The sequence below is a fragment of the Epinephelus moara genome, chromosome 6, assembly GCF_006386435.1.
Source record: "Epinephelus moara isolate mb chromosome 6, YSFRI_EMoa_1.0, whole genome shotgun sequence".
NCBI classification, from domain to species: Eukaryota; Metazoa; Chordata; class Actinopteri; order Perciformes; family Serranidae; genus Epinephelus; species Epinephelus moara.
This window is the reverse complement of record NC_065511.1, coordinates 28,872,163-28,892,953: the sequence shown is the minus strand read 5'-3', so window position 1 is coordinate 28,892,953 and position 20,791 is coordinate 28,872,163. Positions and strand designations below refer to the sequence as shown.

General features: G+C 41.6%; 1 protein-coding gene across 4 annotated transcripts in view; it reads left to right on the top strand.

Moving 5' to 3' along the window:
* Positions 1–20,791, top strand: part of grik5 (glutamate receptor, ionotropic, kainate 5) — a 111,498-nt gene that overhangs the window by 70,984 nt on the left and 19,723 nt on the right. For all 4 annotated transcript variants that reach the window (XM_050046866.1, XM_050046863.1, XM_050046865.1 and 1 more), the window contains 9 exons: positions 237–334; positions 864–1,029; positions 6,868–7,046; positions 7,769–7,822; positions 8,642–8,800; positions 9,209–9,361; positions 12,221–12,325; positions 17,201–17,308; positions 20,397–20,600. In XM_050046866.1, coding sequence (XP_049902823.1) covers positions 237–334; positions 864–1,029; positions 6,868–7,046; positions 7,769–7,822; positions 8,642–8,800; positions 9,209–9,361; positions 12,221–12,325; positions 17,201–17,308; positions 20,397–20,600 — 1,226 coding nt within the window. The remainder of the gene's footprint in view (positions 1–236; positions 335–863; positions 1,030–6,867; positions 7,047–7,768; positions 7,823–8,641; positions 8,801–9,208; positions 9,362–12,220; positions 12,326–17,200; positions 17,309–20,396; positions 20,601–20,791) is intronic.

Sequence of the window (20,791 nt, the reverse complement as noted above, 5' to 3'; positions counted from 1 at the left end):
TTATCTCAAAATAAATCTGATTATAATGAGACAGATTGTGCTGCTACAATGGAATCGTGGTTTAAGTGAAAATCCCCAATGCATCCTCTCAGTTTTTGCTGCATTTTTAATCTCCACACTTCCCCCTGACTGCAGCCCCTACTTTATGCCAACTCTGTGCTGCCATCAAAATAAAGCAGAAGGAAAGGTATGTGTCTGCATATCCAATGTTTATTTTCCCCCCTTTTCCCTTTCAGTGTGTCAGATTCTACCCAAAGGCGTCGTCTCTGTGATAGGTCCCGCCTCCAGCCCCGCCTCTGGCTCTACTGTCAGTCATATATGTGGAGAAAAGGAGGTGAGTGCGGGAGATAAACACACACACAAATATGTACAAATCTGTGTGTCTCATGTGTGCGCGCAGACATCTAGTACCTCTCCCTCTCTGCCCGTCCTCCCCACGGAGGCGTCATGATGAATGTATCTAAAGATTCTGTTTTTCCTTGCCTATTGAACTTCTTCTCTCATAATTAACCATCATCCACTTCCTCCAACTGTTTCTCCATTCTTCCTGTAGCCTTTTATCCTTAAGGTCTCTCTGTTCTCTGCCTCTGCTATCTTCTTATCTTTTTTTCACCCTGTAGCCTCTTTAATGGATCTTCCTTATTCACAGTTTTTTCCTGCTGTGTGTGTTTGGAGGGGAGTTAATCACGACACATTTGCCGTCCTTAATGTTTCTCTCTCTCTCTCTCTCTCTCTCTCTCCCTCTCCCTCTCCCTCTCCCTCTCCCTCTCCTCTCCTCTCCTCTCTTCTCCTCTCCTCTCTTCTCCTCTCCTCTCCTCTCCTCTCCTCTCCTCTCCTCTCCTCTCCTCTCCTCTCACTGTCAGATCCCTCACGTAAAGATTGGTCCAGAGGAAACGCCCCGCTTGCCGTACCTGCGCTTCGCCTCTGTCACTCTGTACCCTAGCAACGAGGACCTGAGCTTGGCCATAGGAGCCATCTTGCGCTCGTTCAGTTACCCCTCAGCCAGCCTGGTCTGCGCCAAGGCTGAGTGTGAGTACACACCCAGCCTGCTTTATTCTTACACAGTACATTATGTGCGACTGCATGGCTGTGTTTGTTGTTGAGGTGGGTGTAAGTGCATCGGTTGTGTTCTTGCGAGCTTATTCACCTAGGATGTGTGTATTTATGTTTGTGTGTGTGTGAATGCTTCTGTGGGAGGGTTGGCACATTCACAATGTTTGGGCGGATATGACTGTTTTGCACTTTTGGACACCGACTTTGACAGTCTGGTCATAAAGTTCTGTCTGTTGTCAGAGTTCACAACATGGCTCCTCCTGCAGCCTCCCTATTTTTTCCTTATATTTTTTTTCCACTCACGCTCTCGCACACTGTCTCTTATCCACCTCAGAGGGATTTCAGGCCAAACCAATTTAATAAATATTCGTGTTTGAAATGCTTTCCAGTATTGGAGGAACTTAGGGGACATTTGATTTAACTTGCCAGGCACTCAGAGAGCTTTAACATCACAGGGGATTCGAGGCTTAGTCACTAGCCCTCTTTATTTTCATTTTGAAAGAGTGTTTTATTGATTTATTATGCACTGCCCCATCGAGAGTCGCAGGAATTAAAAGGCTTGGTCGGATGGTGGCTGAAGTGTTCAAACAAAGCCTTATGAATACATGAAATAATACACTATGTGCTGTAGGAGGTGGCAAAATCCTAATTTTGCCACTGAATAATCGTCTGACTTTTTGTTCAGTCCTGAGTGAAACTGAGCTGGGATGAGTTGTTGTGCAGCTGTTGACCGCTCAAACCAGCCAAATAGGACCAGACAAGAACTGAAGGGCAATTACATAAAGAATAAGTGGCACCATTGAAGTCTGTGAACATTTCTCGTGGCAGTGTGAAAAGGGTAGATTTTGACAAACAAAAAGCTGTGACATTATGAAAAATTGATTCAATCATCGAGATGCTTTCATTATCTGCCCAGCAGTTAGCCAGCCGTCCCGCGGTTTCCTGAAAGTAAGCTGCATTCCTTGGGGACTTGTCATTTCATTGAAGTAAAAGAGCTTTGAAATGGCATCAGACATCTTTTTCCAGTTTTGATCATCAGTAGGATGTGTAGATAAGAGCCTTGTCTTTCACCAGGCTTTTTCTGTCGAAAGAATTAGAGACAACAGATAGCATCATAGTTACCGTCCGGGCCAAAAGATGCTGCTTTTACCGATGGAGAGACTAAAGGAGGTGTGTGTGTGTGTGTATGTGTGTAATATATTTGGCTTGAAGGTGATCTTTACAAGGTTATCACACTCACAGACTCTGACCCACTTGGCTGCGCTATCTATCGCCATGGAGCTGGTTGCCATGGCTGCAGAATAGGTGCTAACTGCCACTCAACAGGCTTGTTCCACACTCTGAACGACTGTGTGGGTGTGTGTGGCACGGTATGTGTGTGTTTGATTTTTTTTTTTCTTTCCTGTGTGCTGGGTTCACTTTGTCCGTACATGTGCGTGTGTTTGAGTGCTGGTTTATGAATGTTTGTGTGTGTGTGTGTATTGTCTGAGTGGGTTTTGGGGTTCTTGTAGGATTGTGTGTGCGGCTCTGCTGTGGTGCTGCAGAGGTTCAACATCAGACAATGTTTACCACCAGCCCACTTGTTTTATTCATCTTGTTTAGCCCAGTGTAGAGTGGTGTGTTCATGTGAAGTAGGCATTCTCCCTTTTTTGTCAGTGAGGCGAGGAATGTGTGAAGTCACACATTTCATTGACACCCACCATGCACGCATCCTAATTAAGTAACGTATTTAGAAACTGGTAATTTTTGCAGCTGCATGTTAATTACATTAATCACATTTTTCCCTCTTTAGCCCGTGAAAATAGCGCAGATATTCACTTAGATGAGAGCGAGTCAGAGATTTTGGGACATTTCTGACGTATCCCTGTCTCGCTATGCCTGGGTCATAACGCACTGTTTGAGCCTAATTCCATTATGCAGTTTTCATGAGATGGATGAGGTTAAGGACAGCGAGAGGGAGAGACTGAGCACAAGGAGGAGGAGATGGTGGCAGTGTAAGAGCGAGATGGATAAAGACAGGGAGAGGTAACTGGAGCACAGGGCTAAGACGAGAGAGATAGAGAGGTTAGAGCTTATGTGTGAGAGAGAGAATATATGAAAGAAGGAGAGCGGGAGAGGGGAGGAGAGGAAGCTGTAAAGTGCATTGATTTTTTCCCCTCCTTCCTCAAACTAATTAAAGTTTTGGCCTGGTTCAGTGATTACCCCACTGCTTACAGAGGCTTTCTCCTGCTGAAGGGCTCTGTGCGCTACCTCTTCCCTCCTCTACTCCTCCCTCTCCCCTTCCCCTCATCCCCCAGATGCCTGCCCCACCACTTATTTACATAGCTAGGGGTGCTTTACTATGGAATTACAATTAGGAAGCATCAGGGTAGACTTTCTAGTAAAGGCTCATTCCATGCACAATGTCAAGTGAGTCTTGACTGCCATTGGTTATACTCATTTTCAAGAGGAATTCGCTTGAAGTGGGTGAATTGTCTCAAGTACTGTATTTCAGTCTTTCTGCTCCTGCGGTTCTGTCCCTTTTTCTTTCCATTTTCTCAGCAGAGGGTTGCAGACAGACATCTCCAGTTTTTGTTATTTTCTTGTGCTGTTCTTGAACACGTGGGTTTACTACTATTCTGCTCACAGTATATACATCACTCAAAAAATTGAAAAGCTATCGCTGATGGATGGTCCAACAGACACAAAGTAAATTACAAAGCACTCAAAGAGCGCATACGTCTGCCAAGGCTGCACAACTCTTTAGATTTATTATTCTGTTAATAGAAAATGTTTAGAAATTTGTCATACTGATTGGCTGATGGCAGCCTTGAGTTTTTAGGATACCTAAAACCTCGCTGGGAATATTAGGGCATTGTACAAAGATTAATTTCAATTGTGACAGACTCATAAGCACTGAGTCTGCACTCAGTCTGCACTGATAAGCACTCCAGTATGGAAATTACACAAATGTGATGTGAAAACTTGAAACCTTCGGCACTGAATGTGCAGTAAAGTGAGAGACATCTTGTGTTGAGTAATTAAACTTCTGCAACAAAAAAATTAACTACAACTAATTGACCTTTTTTTATTTTAGTATTTATATATATGTCCTAAGCAGTGTTGGGGTTGTTACTCAAAAAAGGTAATGTATTACATATTACTCGTTACATTAATAAGGAGTGTTGCATTACTTAACTTAATAACTCCCTGTAGAAAGAAGTTTGTTTCACTCATTACATTACCTTTGTGTTAATCCGCAACATTGCCTGAGATACATTGTCATGTAAATGCAAGTTGGTATTATAACATTAAACCTTACATATGCCCACATATCATCAGAAAACAAGCAACTGGAGAATCAAGACGGCACTCAAAATAAAACTTTAATATTGTAGATATTGGCCTTCCTGACACGGCATACTACAAACATGCCCAGAAATAATATATTAATAGATGTAAATAAGATAATAAAAGAGACTTGCATTCTTTACACCATTAGATGATAGACTTTAAAGAAAGAAAACACATTTAAATGGCTAAAACGTCAAAACATGGCTTTGTAGCAGATTTGTCCAGCTTATTTGACGTGTTTATCACTAAAGCAGTGGTTATATCTCATGAGGAGGACATCTCCTCAAATCGTTTATCAGACTACTTGTTCCTCCTCAGAGTCGGCACAGACTGCCCAGGTTGAGGAGCCTCTCCACTGGTGCTCTGGACAGCGTCACTGTTGTGGGCACCTTTGATGATTTTTTTTTCCTGTCCAACCATTATACAGACAATTGGAGAACTTATGTTAAGCAAGTCACAACATAATTTTTTGGATCAGTTTGATCAGTAGCTGTAATGTGATTACTGAATTTATAACAGTAAAGCGTGACGTTACTGCCTAACTTACAAATGTAATGTCATTACAGCAATCTGCTGTGCTCAACACTGGTCCAAAAGAGGGGGGAATGTTTTTCGGGCTCATCCAAATATTTTATGCATCGACTGTAGTTAAGATCCGGCAAAACCTGTACGAGTAACATTACAGCAGAACTTATCATTGTAAAGTAAATGTTGATTGCACAGTGTAATGGCTGTAGAAAAATGACACCATCTGCATTTACATTGAATCGGTATTAGCTCACTTTTACTATGCAGCTCTGCCTGCCACTGGGAACAATCTCTCGGGAAAATATAGGCTCGATTTACAGCACAAAGGAAGTGCATCAACCATTGTGCAACCAAAACAGGAAGATGAGGCACTGTTTTCCCAGATATCAATCCCCAGTTACCAAAGACAATCAATGTGAGGTCTTTGCAGTTACTATCCCAGTAGCAGAAAGTGGGGATGGTGGAACAACCAAAGTAACTGTGGACACTCTACCCTCATAAAGAAAAGAGCCTGGTTGCTTTGCTCAAAGGAAAGTGGAAAACGATCTGGTTGTCTTTGCGACAGTGGCACCAGCAATGATACCACTTAGAAACATAAAACAAATAAACGAAAATATGTTAAGATCCATAGTGTATGTATTAGTGATGGGCAGACCAATTCTTGGTCTGCCCATAGTATTGGAGTATTGGATCTTTTGAGTTGATACATGTACTTTAGAGGTTTGATACTTTTTTGCAACATATGGTGTCAGTTTCTCCGTCATATTATGTTGTAGTATATGCATGTTTGACAGCTGGTGCTGCCCGCCCCACAAAAATTCATCATGTATAAGTTTGCATCAATAAAGATAAAACATTCATTTTCACATTTTCTGCAAGAAGCAGACATTTCTTACCTCTGCAGCCTTGTGCTGCATTCATGTGGTGTTGGAATAATCTGAAAATTAAGTTACCAATCATATTTCATGGCTCACCTGATTCGTTCCCTTTGCTCTTTTTCATTAATTCATGAACACACCGAAGTTGGAAGAACGATCGATAGAGAAGCACTTGAATACACCACTGGCCTTTTCTGGTGGAGGTCTCAACTCGAATGATTTAATCGGTCCTGGCTTGTTCATGCAGTGCCTTTGCTGCACAACGTTATGACATGTATTAGACATTCTACATGCTGACCTCTTATACCAGACACTTAAAAGAGTCGTTCAAAGAGATTTGTTCATTCATTTTTGCCCATCACCCTTACATATGATGTTATATTTAAAAAGCATCAGACATTCAAGCATACAGTGAAAAAAAGTGCAACACATAGTCTTAACTCATTGCCATCACACTATTGTGTGCCTGTATCTTTGCTTTCCTCAGTGTGTCTGTAGTGATTAAATAAATCCAGATGGTGGAAAATCTCTGGATATAAATGGATTTAGTCTGAAAGATTCATGTAGAGTCAGAGAAGGCCAAATTTTGCTGCACTATTTATGTATCAAGAGCAACATGTAAAGTGGTTTATAAATGGCCAAATGGTGGCGCTATCTACAGCACAAACTAATCAGTTGTTCCCTGGCCCATGGCCCACGTCATCTTCACCTGACAAAATCTGTCAAGTTCATTTTGAGACACCGGTACACTGCTAATTAACACTTAAACAAACAAACATATGGCACTGAATAAAAAAAACCTCCTTGGTAGAGGTCATAATAAATGAAACTAAGTCCTTCTGAGAGAAACAGTGAATGCAGACATACTGTAGACTCCATATTAAATGATGTTTCATTTCCTGGGGACTTAGACAAACCATCGATCACGCTTTGCAAAATGACACAAATATATGACCACCCGTGGATAAATCAAGATTTTCACAGGTCCTGCAAAGCTTACATTTCGAAAGTATGAGTTGTGTCTACTGATACAGACATTGATATGCAGCTCGTCTGTGCTTTGGCTCTGCCTCAGGCCTGCTGAGATTGGAGGAACTGGTCCGCCGCTTTCTCATCTCTCGGGAGACGCTGTCAATCAGGATGCTGGATGACAACCTGGACCCTACGCCACTGCTGAAGGAGATCCGTGACGACAAAGTGGCCACCATCATCATCGACGCCAACGCATCTGTCTCCTATCTCATCCTGAAGAAGGTCAGTTCTCGAACATCAACACATGCTTCAGAGCCGCCTGTACGAGCAGGATATGAAGTTGTACACAGTACACTCAGGGATTTTTCTCTTTAATGTACCCATCTGGGAAATTCAGGTTGTAGTTGTGAAGGGCATGCAGAGCTTACCATCTGTAAAATAATAAAACAAGTCTCTCAAAGGCTGCAAGTTTGTTCCACAACAGAATTAACATGCATTTTTACCTTCTGCCCTCCAGGCCTGCATAGGGAACAATATGCACGTCTGCCAGCAACAATCACTTGCACTCTTAAGAACATATCTGACAAAAGAACATCTTTTGCTGGGATGCGGTGCAGATGTTACCCAGGCTCGTTCTGATTCATAGTACGGCCTGTAATGCCGATAGCCAGCGCAGTGAGTCACAGTTTGAATGTGTATGGGATGTTTTCACTGGGCACATTGGAGCGGCTGTCCGCCCTCAGCGAAATGTCCTAGTGTTAGCCTGATGATGTAAAACTGTGATTAACGTATGCTTCCTCTCCTCCCCCATATTCGCTTCCACTTTGTCCCCCAACTGTCTCCTTTGCTCTCTGCTTCTCAATAACTCTGCCCTCTTTGCCCCCTCTCTCTCCCTTCATCAATCTTTCCACATCTTCCTTTATTCTCTCTTTCCACACTCTGTATACCACCTGCCTCCTTCTTTACTTTTTCATCTTATGCTCTTTCTCTCTTTTGTCCTACAGGCATCAGAGCTGGGGATGACATCAGCATTTTACAAGTACATACTCACCACCATGGTAAGACCTCACCAACTCCACACCTCTCTCTCGTTTTTGTCTTCTCTTCTCCCGTTTTCACTTGTTCCTCTCTCTTGCGCCTCCTCTTCTGTCCCTTTATGAGCGAGCCAAGGTGCTAAGGCGAAGAGAGTGTGAGATAAAGGGAGGGGAGAGAGGTGACGGAGAGAGAGAGAGAGAGAGAGAGGAGGTGAAGGATGAGGACAGGGAAAGAGAGAGAGAGATCAGAGGAATGAACACACTGTACAAAGATGTGGAAGTGCAGAGGAGGATGGCAAAGAAACTGAAGAAAAAGAAAAAGAAAAAGGGGTCTGAGGTGAAGGTGATGACAGACGTGATGCGCCCTTTTTCTTCTGCCACCCGTCACCTTCTCTACGCTTCCGGTGTTTTTCATCTGTCTCTTTGATACACTCCCCTCCCCTCCTACCATTTGAATTAATGTGTCACTTTATACCATGCGCCTGAATATTTTTTTTATTATTTTTTCCCCCTACATGATGTGCTCTTGTGCTTTAGATGCCACGTCTTGTGTGTATATCTCTGTGAAAAGCTACTGGAGTCATTTCCATCAACCTCTCTTTCCCCCTGTATCACTGTTTCCCCATTTTCCTAGCTGTCTATATCCTTTTTTTCTCTCTCCATCAGAGATTAGATGCTGTCACCCCCCCGTAGCCTCTCTTTTTCTTTATCTCACTCTTCTTTGCACGGTATTTTTCTTCTGTGCTAAGATTTGATACACTGTCAACATTGTCACTCACCTCAATTTTCTCTCTCTCCCTCTCTGCAAACACACTCCCCGCTCCTTCTCCTCCTCCTTTCCAGGACTTCCCACTCCTGAGATTGGATGACATAGTGGATGAGCAGTCCAACATTGTGGGGTTCTCCATGTTTAACACCACCCATCCCTTCTATTTGGAGTTCATCAGGAGCCTCAACCTCTCTTGGTGGGAGGGTTGTGACCTGACGTACCCTGGCCCTGCGGTCAGTCCTCAGCACACTCATGCATGCACACATTCAGGAGTAATTTTCAAAGCTTTGTTCGTATGCCACGTAACATTAAGCCACTTTATTCCTCACACTGATTCATGGAGCCGTTAAAGAGATTCAGCTAGTCTTTTGCTTGTATTTAATGTGTATTGATGTATCCATCTGTGTTTCCTCCCCACTGGTTTACTCATACCTCACATCTCTTCTCTCCCTTATTTTCCCTGCCTCCCTCCCTCCCTCCCTCCGTCCCTGTTAACCGTTCAATCATCTGTGCTCGCACATCTTTCCTCATTGCATCTACTCCCTTGACTCCTTTGTCTCTCCTCGCTGTGTTTCCATCCCTCCCCTTTTTGCCTTTCTCTCCCTCCTTTTCTTGCTTGTCTCCTCTCCCCACTTCCACAGCTCTCGTCAGCGCTGATGTTTGATGCGGTGCATGTGGTGGTGGGGGCGGTGAGGGAATTGAACCGCAGTCAGGAAATCGGAGTGAAGCCGCTCAGCTGCACCTCACCTCAGATCTGGCAACACGGGACCAGTCTTATGAACTACCTGCGCATGGTAAACGCTTATCGAAAAATCACCTGCTGATAAACACGCTCATACACCATGTAGAAACAAATACATCACGAGAGACGCTGGTAAGATATGTGCTTCAAGTGTGGTATCAGTTTTACAGAATTTAATTTTTTTTTAGCCGTCCACACTTGATATTAGCATAAAATGTTAGAAAATAGTGAAAATACCTATTACAACAAGGGGGTGTCTTCAAATTAAAGCTGAAATTATCAACTAAAAATTAATTGACATGGATTTTGATTGTTGATTAGATAATTGAACCATCTGCTTTACCTGTAAATTATTTATTTCATAGTCTAATTACTCAGTGTACTTATCATCACTATCAATACATCAGCATCGCTCTATACTAGTGTTGTCACAATATTGGAATTTCTAACTTTGATACAATACCTTAAAATATATTGATATTTGATACCATTATCAATTCCATAGGGGAAAACTGACATTCAGGACACAAAATTACAATTTTTAATTGAAAGATAAATACAGAAAGACTGTTGTAAATATACATAATAAGAGAGAACGAGAAAATATTCTGAATCGATGTACCGATAAATCAATATTTTAGACAACACTACTGTATACATTATGTACACTTTATCTTCTGTCATATCCACCTGCCTCATGTATGTAAAACAACCTGTTAGGTTAATCATCCCAGATTAATTTCATATATTTCACATTTCAGCACCCTTTGCACTCTGCACCATTGCACTACTGTATTACTGTTTACAGTGTCATCATGTTATCATGTTGTTGTTGTTTTTTATATATATATATATATATATATATGGACACTTTTTATATATATATCTGTATCTATACATAGAAGTCAATTTTTTATAGTAGTCAAATGTTCATGTTTACCAGCTTTGCTGTCCTTTTAACTGTATGCTTATTTCTGTTGAGAGCAACATAAGAACATACTCAGATTCCTTGTATGTGTACAGACTTGGCCATGAAATTCTGATTCTGATTAGTCGTATGAGTCATTTTTCAAGCAAAAATGCCAAATATACGCCGGTTCCAGACTCTAATACTTGAGGATTTTACTGCTTTTCTCTATGGTATGTGATTGTAAACTGAGTCGAGTTTTGGATGGCTGATCTGATAATACAAAACACTTTGAAAACCTTGATCTCAAAGAAATTGCTTTAGTATTTTACAGTTTCCGACATTTCTTAGACGAAACAATAATTATAAATGGATAATGAAGATAATCATTGACTACGGTTACATGCACAAATATTCAGTTTTTTGCCCTTATTTGGAGAAAAGACAATAATCCTACTAAGCTGTTTACATGACTGATGAACATGAATATTCCACGTATACTCCTGTTTACAAGCAGCCGTGCTTACTGCGATTAACGTGCCCTAATGTGTCATTAATCACATCAAAATATGGAAAGTGGAACGGCTGGAGCTGCTGTCTTTTGTTTCTTTGCATCATAATAGGATTTTTTCAAGGTTTTCCACCAGTGGCGGACTTTCAGTCCTTCAGCCACCTTCTTGAAAAGATCAGTGTTGCGATATTTGCACATATCTAAAAACCTGTTGATATCCAAGTCTTTTATAATGTTTAAAAGTAGAAGTGTTTCTTCTTCCAACCAGAAATGTTGGCTTTTCTTTTGAGCATGCATCTCTACCCCAGCCTTGCAAACTGTTAGTCTTTGTACAGCACATCCACATAGAGCCAGCCAAAAACAGACAACAGGCTGTGTGTCACAAACCCCGGTTGAGTTGCATATTCTGAATGTGCTGTATACATATCCAAAATGCTCTTAAAATCCAAATAATACTGGCATATCCCACATGTCTATTTCATTTGGAATTAGGCCTAATTCGAGATGTTGTTCATATGACCTGTATCAAACTCCGAATATTGTCATATTCAGAATAATAATGGTATATTAGTGTGCATGTAAACACAGTTATTGCAGCCCCATATTGTCAGAATTACAGCCCAAAACCCAATTATTTCAAATCTCCAATATTAATCAGAGAAAAGTATTTGAGAATAGAACTATTTGAGAATGTACAGTAACACATTTTTGACATTTCTGCTGGAAAAATTACCCAAAGGATTATCACTAATCAGAATTTTGGTTAATTAAATTTCTCTCAATTGAATTTTGGTTAGAGTAAATTTTGTATCATCCTCATCTCATGTTGCATGTAACCTCTCTCTCTCTCTCTCTCTCTCTCTCTCGTTGCTCTTTGTCATCTCCCGTGTCTGGTCGTCTGTGTTCCCCTCTCATCGACTAACTGTTGTCAAGGCAGCCTGAGCCCCATCTCTCATTGCCTCCTTCCCACCAGCCCGACATCTGCCTTTGTTAGTCAGCATCATGGTGTGCTCCATCTTCAGCACCGTGCCATTCATCATAGGTCTCGCTTACTGTGCCAGCACCTGGGTTTTTGGAGAAGCAGAGCTGAGCTGTGAGGTGCAGTTTTGAGTCTTATTAGGGAGCTGTTGACTCTCTCCGCTGCTCTATCTGAGCCTCTCGCTCAGCCACTCACTTTCTCCTAGTTGATCCAAAACTGATCACCCCTGTCTGGTCCATCCTCAGACACTTCCTCTGTCTCTCTAGCTCTTTCTTCCTTTTTGTCTTTCACCCTCTTCTTCCTCTTAATGACTGTAGATAGTACCTGTCTGCCTAATCATGATGGATAGTGAGAAGAAAAATGTTTGGTTTCATATAGAGGCTTGCCATTCTCCTTTTTCTCCTTTTCTCTCCTCTGTCTCTACCTATGCTCCTCTCATTTTCTTATCTTCCCTTCTCCTCTTTTCCTTCCCCTCTCATGCCTTCTCACCTTACCCTCTCCATCTGCCTGCCAGGTGGAGTACGATGGTCTGACAGGGCGTGTGGAGTTCAACAGCAAAGGTCAGAGGACCAACTACACCCTGCGGATCCTGGAGAAACACCGAGGAGGCCACAAAGAGGTCAGGAGTCACCTGTTATCACACAGCAGCCAGGTCACACTGCCCATAGGCTTTGGGTTAGTTACAGGTCACCCGTCTGATTTCACTGTGCTCGAGGAGGTGTTTAACATTGAGGTCAGCCTCATCGCAGGCTCCCCTGATAGCAGCCAAATATCTTTACTTTGGGATGTTGGTTTGATGCGTTTCACCTGTCGGTGCCGGAGTTTAACCTGCCATCAGATGTGGGTCATGTTGCAGCCGCAAATGCGTGTTAACATTTATTTTATCTCAAGGTTACAGGAATATATTAGCTGCTTGTGTTGTTCATCAATTGAATTTCAAACGGTTGCAAGATTTTACAGCAGGTCTTTAGTATCGAGTCTGGGGAAAGTATTTTTTGTAGTCTTATGAATGTGTTTTGATGTTTGGACCGTTCCTGTCCCAGGCGTTTTGTTTATTGTTGTTTGTTTGTTGGATGTTGACTAGATGTTCTCTGATCTTTAAACATACATAAATGGCATTTTATTAATGGTTGGTTTATTTTCTTCCCATGCCTTCAAACAATGACATTAATTGGTGGGAATTAGTGCAATTGGCCTCAAGCTTAGTATAGAGTGTCGTCAGCATTATATATACAGAGTGTCATCAGCATTATATATACAGTCATCCTACTGTATAATGCTGTATATAATATTTACATGGAGGCTTAATACGTTTATTTTTCTTTTGGTCTTGTGTAGAACTGATTTCCTCAGGCTTAGTTTGCATTGGTTTCAGTGTCTTGTTTTCCTCTTGACCTCAACCTGATCAGGTCTTGCAGTTGACATACACTAAACTAATGTGGTCATGACGACAGCGCTGTTTCCTCTTTAGTTTGTGTGTTTTGACACGATGTTTCTGAAACAATGAAATGTTATTACAGTGAACAGATTTTTCCAAGTACGCCTGCTCCTCTTCGACAATGCCCTGCAGTCTATTCACATTGTTATTGTACATATTTACATCAGGGATCTGAGCAGACAAGTCAAAATATCAGAAGGGTTTTATCATCATGGATATTATCATCTACCGCCTTTCAGTGGAACTGCATCGCAACAATGTGATCATATCGTGTTGTTGTTTTATAAAACCCTGTTGTTTATATGAATGAATCCAACCCCATTTGGGTATGTTTAAAGTGAGACTGATGCTGTCTCTTGAATCATATACTTAATGTTGTAGTACATTATATACTTACTTGTGTAATGCCGGAATTTTGACAGGGTAGTGTTCTAGGGCTGCAACGATTAGTCGACTAATCAATGACTAATCGACGATTAAAATAATCGGTGACTATTTTAGTAGTCGACTAATCAAATTGAGTCATTTTTCATAGAAAAGTACTATAAAAGTACCTCAAAATAGTCTTATTGCAGCTCAAACGTTCAAATATTGGCAGCTTTACACACTCTCCCATGACGGTGAACTAAAACTGTTTGGCGTGAGTACGAAACAAGACATTAGATGACATCATTTTGGGGTTTGGGAGAGACAGACCGACATTTTTCAACATTTTAACACATTTTTCGATAAAATGATTAGTCGACTAATCAAAGAAATAATCAACAGATTAGTCGACAGTGAAAATAATCGTTAGTTGCAGCCCTATAATGTTGTGTCAAACCAAACACGGCAGTTGTGCACTTACCAGAAAGGAAGATTGCAAGATTTGCCAGCTTTTTTTCTTCTGCTCCACGAATTGCAACCCAGCTTAGTATTATCGCCAGCATTTGACAAACAGTGATCACTCACCCAAATATATGTTTGCTGTATCTGCTTGACTTCTTCTGTATTTATTTATTGTATCAGAAATGGAAACAAACAAAAAAACAAAAATGGTTTAAATATAACGTTACTGCTCATACAGCGTGGGGTTTGTGTCTGATACTGGCTGGCTCCATCACCAGCTGATCTACAAATATTGATAGCTGCTGCAAACACTAAACTCTTCCACAGTGAAGACGACCATTTAACACACCAGAGATGGGCGGATCAATACCAAAATATCGATACAATAAATACCACAGTTTCATTTTGAAGATCAATCCTTGCGTCAATAAGATTGACACCAAAATAGGGTTTAGTTCTCTCCTCTACATCGAATGTGTTTGTGTTTCAAGAGTAAAACTGTCAAACAACGTTCCATTGCCACGAACACATCTAGTGAATGTGCTGTTGGCTTCTCTGCTGCTTTTCTGTTGTCTGCACTCAAACATGTGTTGGACATGCACAGCACACCACAGCGTGTCCCTGACCAGTTCAATCTGATACATAATAGCAGTGATGGCCTAATGAAAGAGAAAAAGGAGGAGGAGGGAAATGCTTCAGCACACAGAGACAGAGTTCACTGGCAGTCTGTACAGAGAGGTTCAGATAGGAAATAGCCAGGTATATTGTAGTCAAATCAGACCCTTAACATTAGTTAATGTTACATTGTCAAACTATAATTGTTCATCATTAGCTGTTTAGCAGACTGATTATTCACTAACTAAATAACGGCACGCTGCTCTACCCTACATGCAAGTTCACAAGCCACGTTTAATAATGAAAAGTGATCTATCAATATTGGTGATTCTGGCCCTTTCTTACTTGGTATCTGATCAAAAACAATCTTTGTGGTATCACCCACCCCTAACGCACGTCCATACATTAAAAAGCTTATACCACAATACATGTTTCTTCAGTGCCTGAAGATAAAATATGCCACTGTTAGCTAGTTAGCAAGCTAACATTTGCAATTGCTTTATCGAGCTAGTTCAGGCAGTCAACTCGAGCTGCACTGATTCATACATACACGTCCTACATCACTGTCATCTACAAAACACACGCTCCCAAGTTGGTGGTCTATTTAAGCTGCAAAATCCTCCCAGCTCTCCCTTTGCATTGTCAGTGCCACTGCTGCCCTGCATCAGTACTGCTGCTTGCTCCTTCAGCCCCACCTCCACCCCAGCATCCACCTGCAGGCTCTGGCTAGGGGGGGAATATTTCATCATCACTCCCCAATATCTCATGTAAACATATCTGGGAGGAGTGATGATGCTGGAGTCTAGACACCAAACTCTAACTATGTTCTGCTGTTGAAATAACATTTAAAACGTGAGTTGTCTCCTCTCTGGTCGCCATTTCACAAATTTGAAATCTGTGGTCCTGTCCTTTACGCTGTGTAGGCAACATGGTAACTAAGGGTGAGAAGAGTCCAACGTTCCACACATAACGTTTTGACCATTGGAAGTGCACCATCCAGGTACTTGTAGTTCACTGTATTTGGCTGTACTTCCCAATTTGAACCCACTTAAGCGATCTAAATAGCAAGTGTAAGTACAGGTATCGGATTTGAGACACAACATTTGTAACTTTGCTGAATGGCAGCCATAAGTGGCAATCTCAGGGTAGTCATAAATGTTAAAACATTGACCAACAAAGCAAAATTTTGCAGACTTACTCAGTAATGTCAGTTTCATATCACTGTCTATGTAAACTTTGCTACCATGAGCTAACATACGTCACCTGGTCATATCCGACCAATTGAGGCTGTAGCAGCCAAACCACAGAGTGCATTGAATAACGCGAGTGTGCGTTTTATTGCTTAAGACTTCAACCTTTGATTTGAGAGAGCAATCTTGTCATTTCATCTTTGAAAAGTCACATAGTCTCACTTTACAGTTTTTGTTCTACACATAAATTCCCTTTCATTCATTTTCCCGCAGCAGACCTCCCCTGTCAGTCTGGGCATTTCATCTTTTTGATGTACTAGTACCATGCCACAACACATTTGTTAAGGGTAGTTGGACAATGTGGGGAACCAAAATAAAACGTTGGCAGACCCAGCCAACGAGGTGTTTAGGACCCTTTTTGGTGGCGTTATTCTGTCAATACAGACTCCTCCAGTGAGCATTAAAAGGAAAGGTGTGGGAAGATAGAAACCAGAAATGCATTTCACCTGCATTTCAAAATCGAGATTAAATGAAGCATAAGTACACACATCACTGCAGATCCAGACTGAGGGAATTACATTGTGGTTCATTGACTGGAGGAAAACACTTTCTCCTCACCTTCCCTTAATACGTCTTGCTGGGCGCCGCTATAGGCCAAATGCCTCCCATGCTAACGCTAAATACCACCTGATAACCACACGTACATCCCGACTTTAACTCTGTGGGAGAGTTCGGTTGCGATAATTAACATTTTAACTCTGCCCACCTCTCTGCGCAGCAGCAGCTACACTGTAGAGAAGACCATTCTTAAATGTCAGGGCAGGATAAAGAGTGTTATAGAAAAACTGTGATTCTGTCTGAGGAGTCATTACCTCTCCTCTGACCTATTGAAAGATGTACAGTAATATCTCCCAGAGAAATGCCTCTGTGAGCTGCGGTTCCACCCATGCACGCTGGTTAGGTCATAATCACACACTTATGTACCTAAGTGACTTTACTGTCTACATAAAATGGAAATATGTGTGCTGTTTTTTATCTAATTTAAGAAAGGTGTTAGTAAATGAAAATAGACATAGCTATGAAACTCCTGATTATGAATGCTTTTATTTTTTTCTTGCCATCTTGTCGCGGCTCATTACTCTGCCTGTACACAGTAGTGGTTTTTTCGTTGTGTTTTACAATGCATGGTATTTGCCGGTATGTGTACAGCTCCACTGGGGGCAATTAAATCAACGTGCATATACAGTGTGTAATGGTATGATACCAAAGCAAAGCATAAAATATACAACATGCAAAGGTACTCTATAAAATAGACCAATGGTCTTAATACATTCACTGAAATACTTATTTGCTCTAGATGGTGTCTGACCTACAGCAACAGAACAGTTGCACAGATTTTCTCTTGCTTTCTCTCCTCTGTTAGATCGGGGTCTGGTACTCCAACAACACCCTGGCAATGAACTCCACCAGTCTGGATATCAATGTCTCAGAGACGCTGGCAAACAAGACGCTCATTGTCACCACCATACTGGTAAGGTCGCCGCTACCTTCTGGACCACCGCGCTGGTGAGGTCAGAGTTGTTTTCGTGTTGCTGCGCAGGCTTTGCTGCAGCTCATGCTGTGTTGTGGTCTGTTACTGCTAATTTTGCTGTCACTGTTAGCTGTCATAGAAACTGACAGAGCGCTGAGAGAGATGTGTTGCTAAATTCAAACTGCCAACATCCTGGTTTGGTCTGATAATGTCGGAACACTACAAGTTGTCTCCTTCTGGTTTCCATATGAGTAATGTTGTATCAGAAAATCAATAAATCCCTTACATGATGCTGCTCCATCATCTTCGCCTCAGTGTAGACGTGTAAAAACACCAGATACAGTAAATCCCCTGCACCACACTGTGCTATAATATAACATCAAATAAGCTTTGATGGCTGAATGCTGATGTTACGTATTTGTCAAATCTTTAGTACATGTTATTTAATGTTACATTGGTAAGAAAACAACATAGAAAAGATAAATGATCACAAGAACAGTTAATCTTAAACAACACAATCATTTAAAACATAAAATAGCAAAGAAATGGTAGAACAGAGAGTGTTTTCTCGTTTTGTTTGTGGCAAGCATACATAATTTGCAGCGAGAGATTTTGCTGTTTTCTCCCAGGCTATACATAACTTTACTCTTGTTTATGTGCTGTGGGATCTCTGGCAATATATGCTAGCTTTATGAAATTATTTTTTCCTTTAGGTCAGTATATTTAGTACACTTATTGAAAAAGACAGGCTCTGTTCTTATAATGAAAACACAGCCTGTCTTCTCTTGGCAACTTTGTCAGCGTCTACCTATTTCAATGGCCAGACTGTGGTCACATCCCTCTGTCCTCTTGGCTCTCTCTCCAACATCTGCAGCCATTTTACTTATTTTAAAGGAGCTCTCCAGCAACTCAGTATTGGACTTCTACAATGGTTCTTTCTCACAAGAGACAGATTAAAAGAAGAATGGTCTAAATTGTTTCTGCAGAAGCCGGGGAGATATCCTGACTTTCAGACCAAAGTATTGCTCAAGCTCCAAAAATGCTGAATCCCACTATTCCCATGATGCAGCTGTATATAATCTTTTTGTTAGACTCTCCCAGCCTGGTTTAGTCCCATGTCTTTAAAACTCAATGCACCCAGTTTACAGGCTTTCCAGCACAACTGTTCTGGCAAACTGAGTAGTACTTTCCAATGTGTATAACTGCTGGAATTACCTTAAAGGAATACTTAACCAATGAAATGACCATTCGTTAATCAGTTATTTGTGCTGTGTTACCTTGAATTCCTGAAGAAAACTTTGTTTTTCTAGCGAGCTTCCATGGAAGACAGCACACATATTGATTTACTAGCAGCAAAACTATATGAAAACATCTGGTTACAAACACTCACAGATCTCATGCACTATAATCCAGGTCTTATTCATCCAGTCGTATGCTCTTTTTTCCTGGAGGCACACAAGAAAAACTAAAAACCCCATTGTGAAAAGTCGTGGATGGTACCAATGAAACCGTTCCGTACTGTCCCCATTTTTGGTCCCCCCTCTGTTGGGGTACCTAGCACACAGATCTGGTACTAAAAGGTGAAGCTGTGAACACTGCAGTCCGTTAAGCCGACGGTCACTCTGCTCAGGGCTGAGTTGTGGCTGATTTTGAGGCTCATGTAACCACTGTTCATACCGTGGAGAGTTTTACATATATTAGTAAACTGTAACTATGAAAATAAAGGATGTTTGTGTGAGAAAAATAACTGAATTCACCGGACCAAATGCCGGCAACCTCTAAGGTGAAACGTTTACTTGTGATGTTACTCAATGTTTGAGTTGTCGACATGACTTCATCAGCACACCTTAAATTTAACCTGACCACTTTGACCATTACTTTAGTTTTTATTGTCTTCTTGAATGACAGACACTTGTAGTGATGAGTGGATCTTCAAGTGTTTAAAAATATATATTAAATTTGTCTAGATTATGTGAACTGCATGTATCCCAATCCTCCCTTGGAGAAAAGAAAGCGTCATGGAGTGTCATTCCTGTGCGCTCCAGCAACACTAAACACCTGAGCTTGCCTTTAAAGGACTAAATGCACAAACACGCTATTATTAAATATCCCATGGAGAGAGACTCTCACTGCAGCCTGTTCTATTTATTTTGAAAATGTCAGTGTGCAACCCTGTTTTGTGGAAGGGAAACGAAGTGCAGACTGATACAGGAGGAAATACAGTGAGTGCTGGACAGAGCAGTGAGTGACAACAACATTTTCAACAACTTTCATTCACTTTCTTGCCAAGAGTTAAATGAGAATATCAATACCAATCTCATGTCTGTACAGTATGAAGCTACAACCAGTTAGCTTAGCTTAGCACAAAGACTGGACTGCGCTGATTAAACAGTCAAGCTATGATAATTAAAGGGGTGCTATGTGAAGTTCAGAGCATTTGAGTTGTCTGGACATGGTTCTCAACATGGAGGTGGGTGAGCTGGCAGCTGGTGGCTAGCAGCTAATGGTGCTAACTCCATGAACAGCACCTTTGCAACACGATTTCAGCAGTATTAACCGTATGAGAGCAGTGTGAAGCAGCAGTGAAGAGCCAGCCAGTGGGATACACACATTCACGAACACGCATGTATGGCCACGACCACAACAAACCAGCCAGAAGCTTGTTACAGTACACACAGAGGTAGTGTTACATTATCCTCTCCTCAGGATGCCATTACTCCACTATATCTTGACATGGCAAATCGTGGTTAGTTGCTATATTAATGCTCTGAATGTCGCATACAGAACCTTTCATTAGTGATTAGTGAGATTTAGAAGTGGTGTAGGTGGATTATGTTAACATCGGATAGAGCCAGGGTAGCAGCTTCGCCCTGTCTCCCAGACTGAGTATGAAAGTGGCATTGATCTTCTCATCACTCTCTGCCAGAAAGCAAATTTCCCAAATTGTTGGACTACTTATTATTGGCATAACAGCTAATTTCTTACAATAGAAATCCCTGTTTTTGAATCATGTGCCCAATACATTTCAGTCAGTAATCCGTCCTCTTAGTTTTGGATTGAACCCCCTCATGTTTCTCTCCATGCTCAGGAGAACCCATATGTGATGCGCAGAGACAACTACCAGGATTTCCAGGGCAACGACCAGTATGAGGGCTTCTGTGTCGACATGCTGAAGGAGCTGGCAGACATCTTGAAATTCTCCTTCAAGATCAAGCTGGTGGATGACGGGCTGTATGGGGCTCCAGAGCCCAACGGCTCTTGGACTGGCATGGTTGGAGAGCTAATCAACAGAGTGAGTGTACTCTCCCCCTCCCTCCCTCCCTCCCTCCCTCTGTCTCACACACACCAGAAACATGCTCAAATGTTCTAACCCGTGTGTCTGCAAACAGAAACTTATGCTGAACACACACGCATGCATGCACACATCCACACTATCGCTCACACTGTAGCCCCAAACCACAACTCTGCTGTAACTTCCCATGT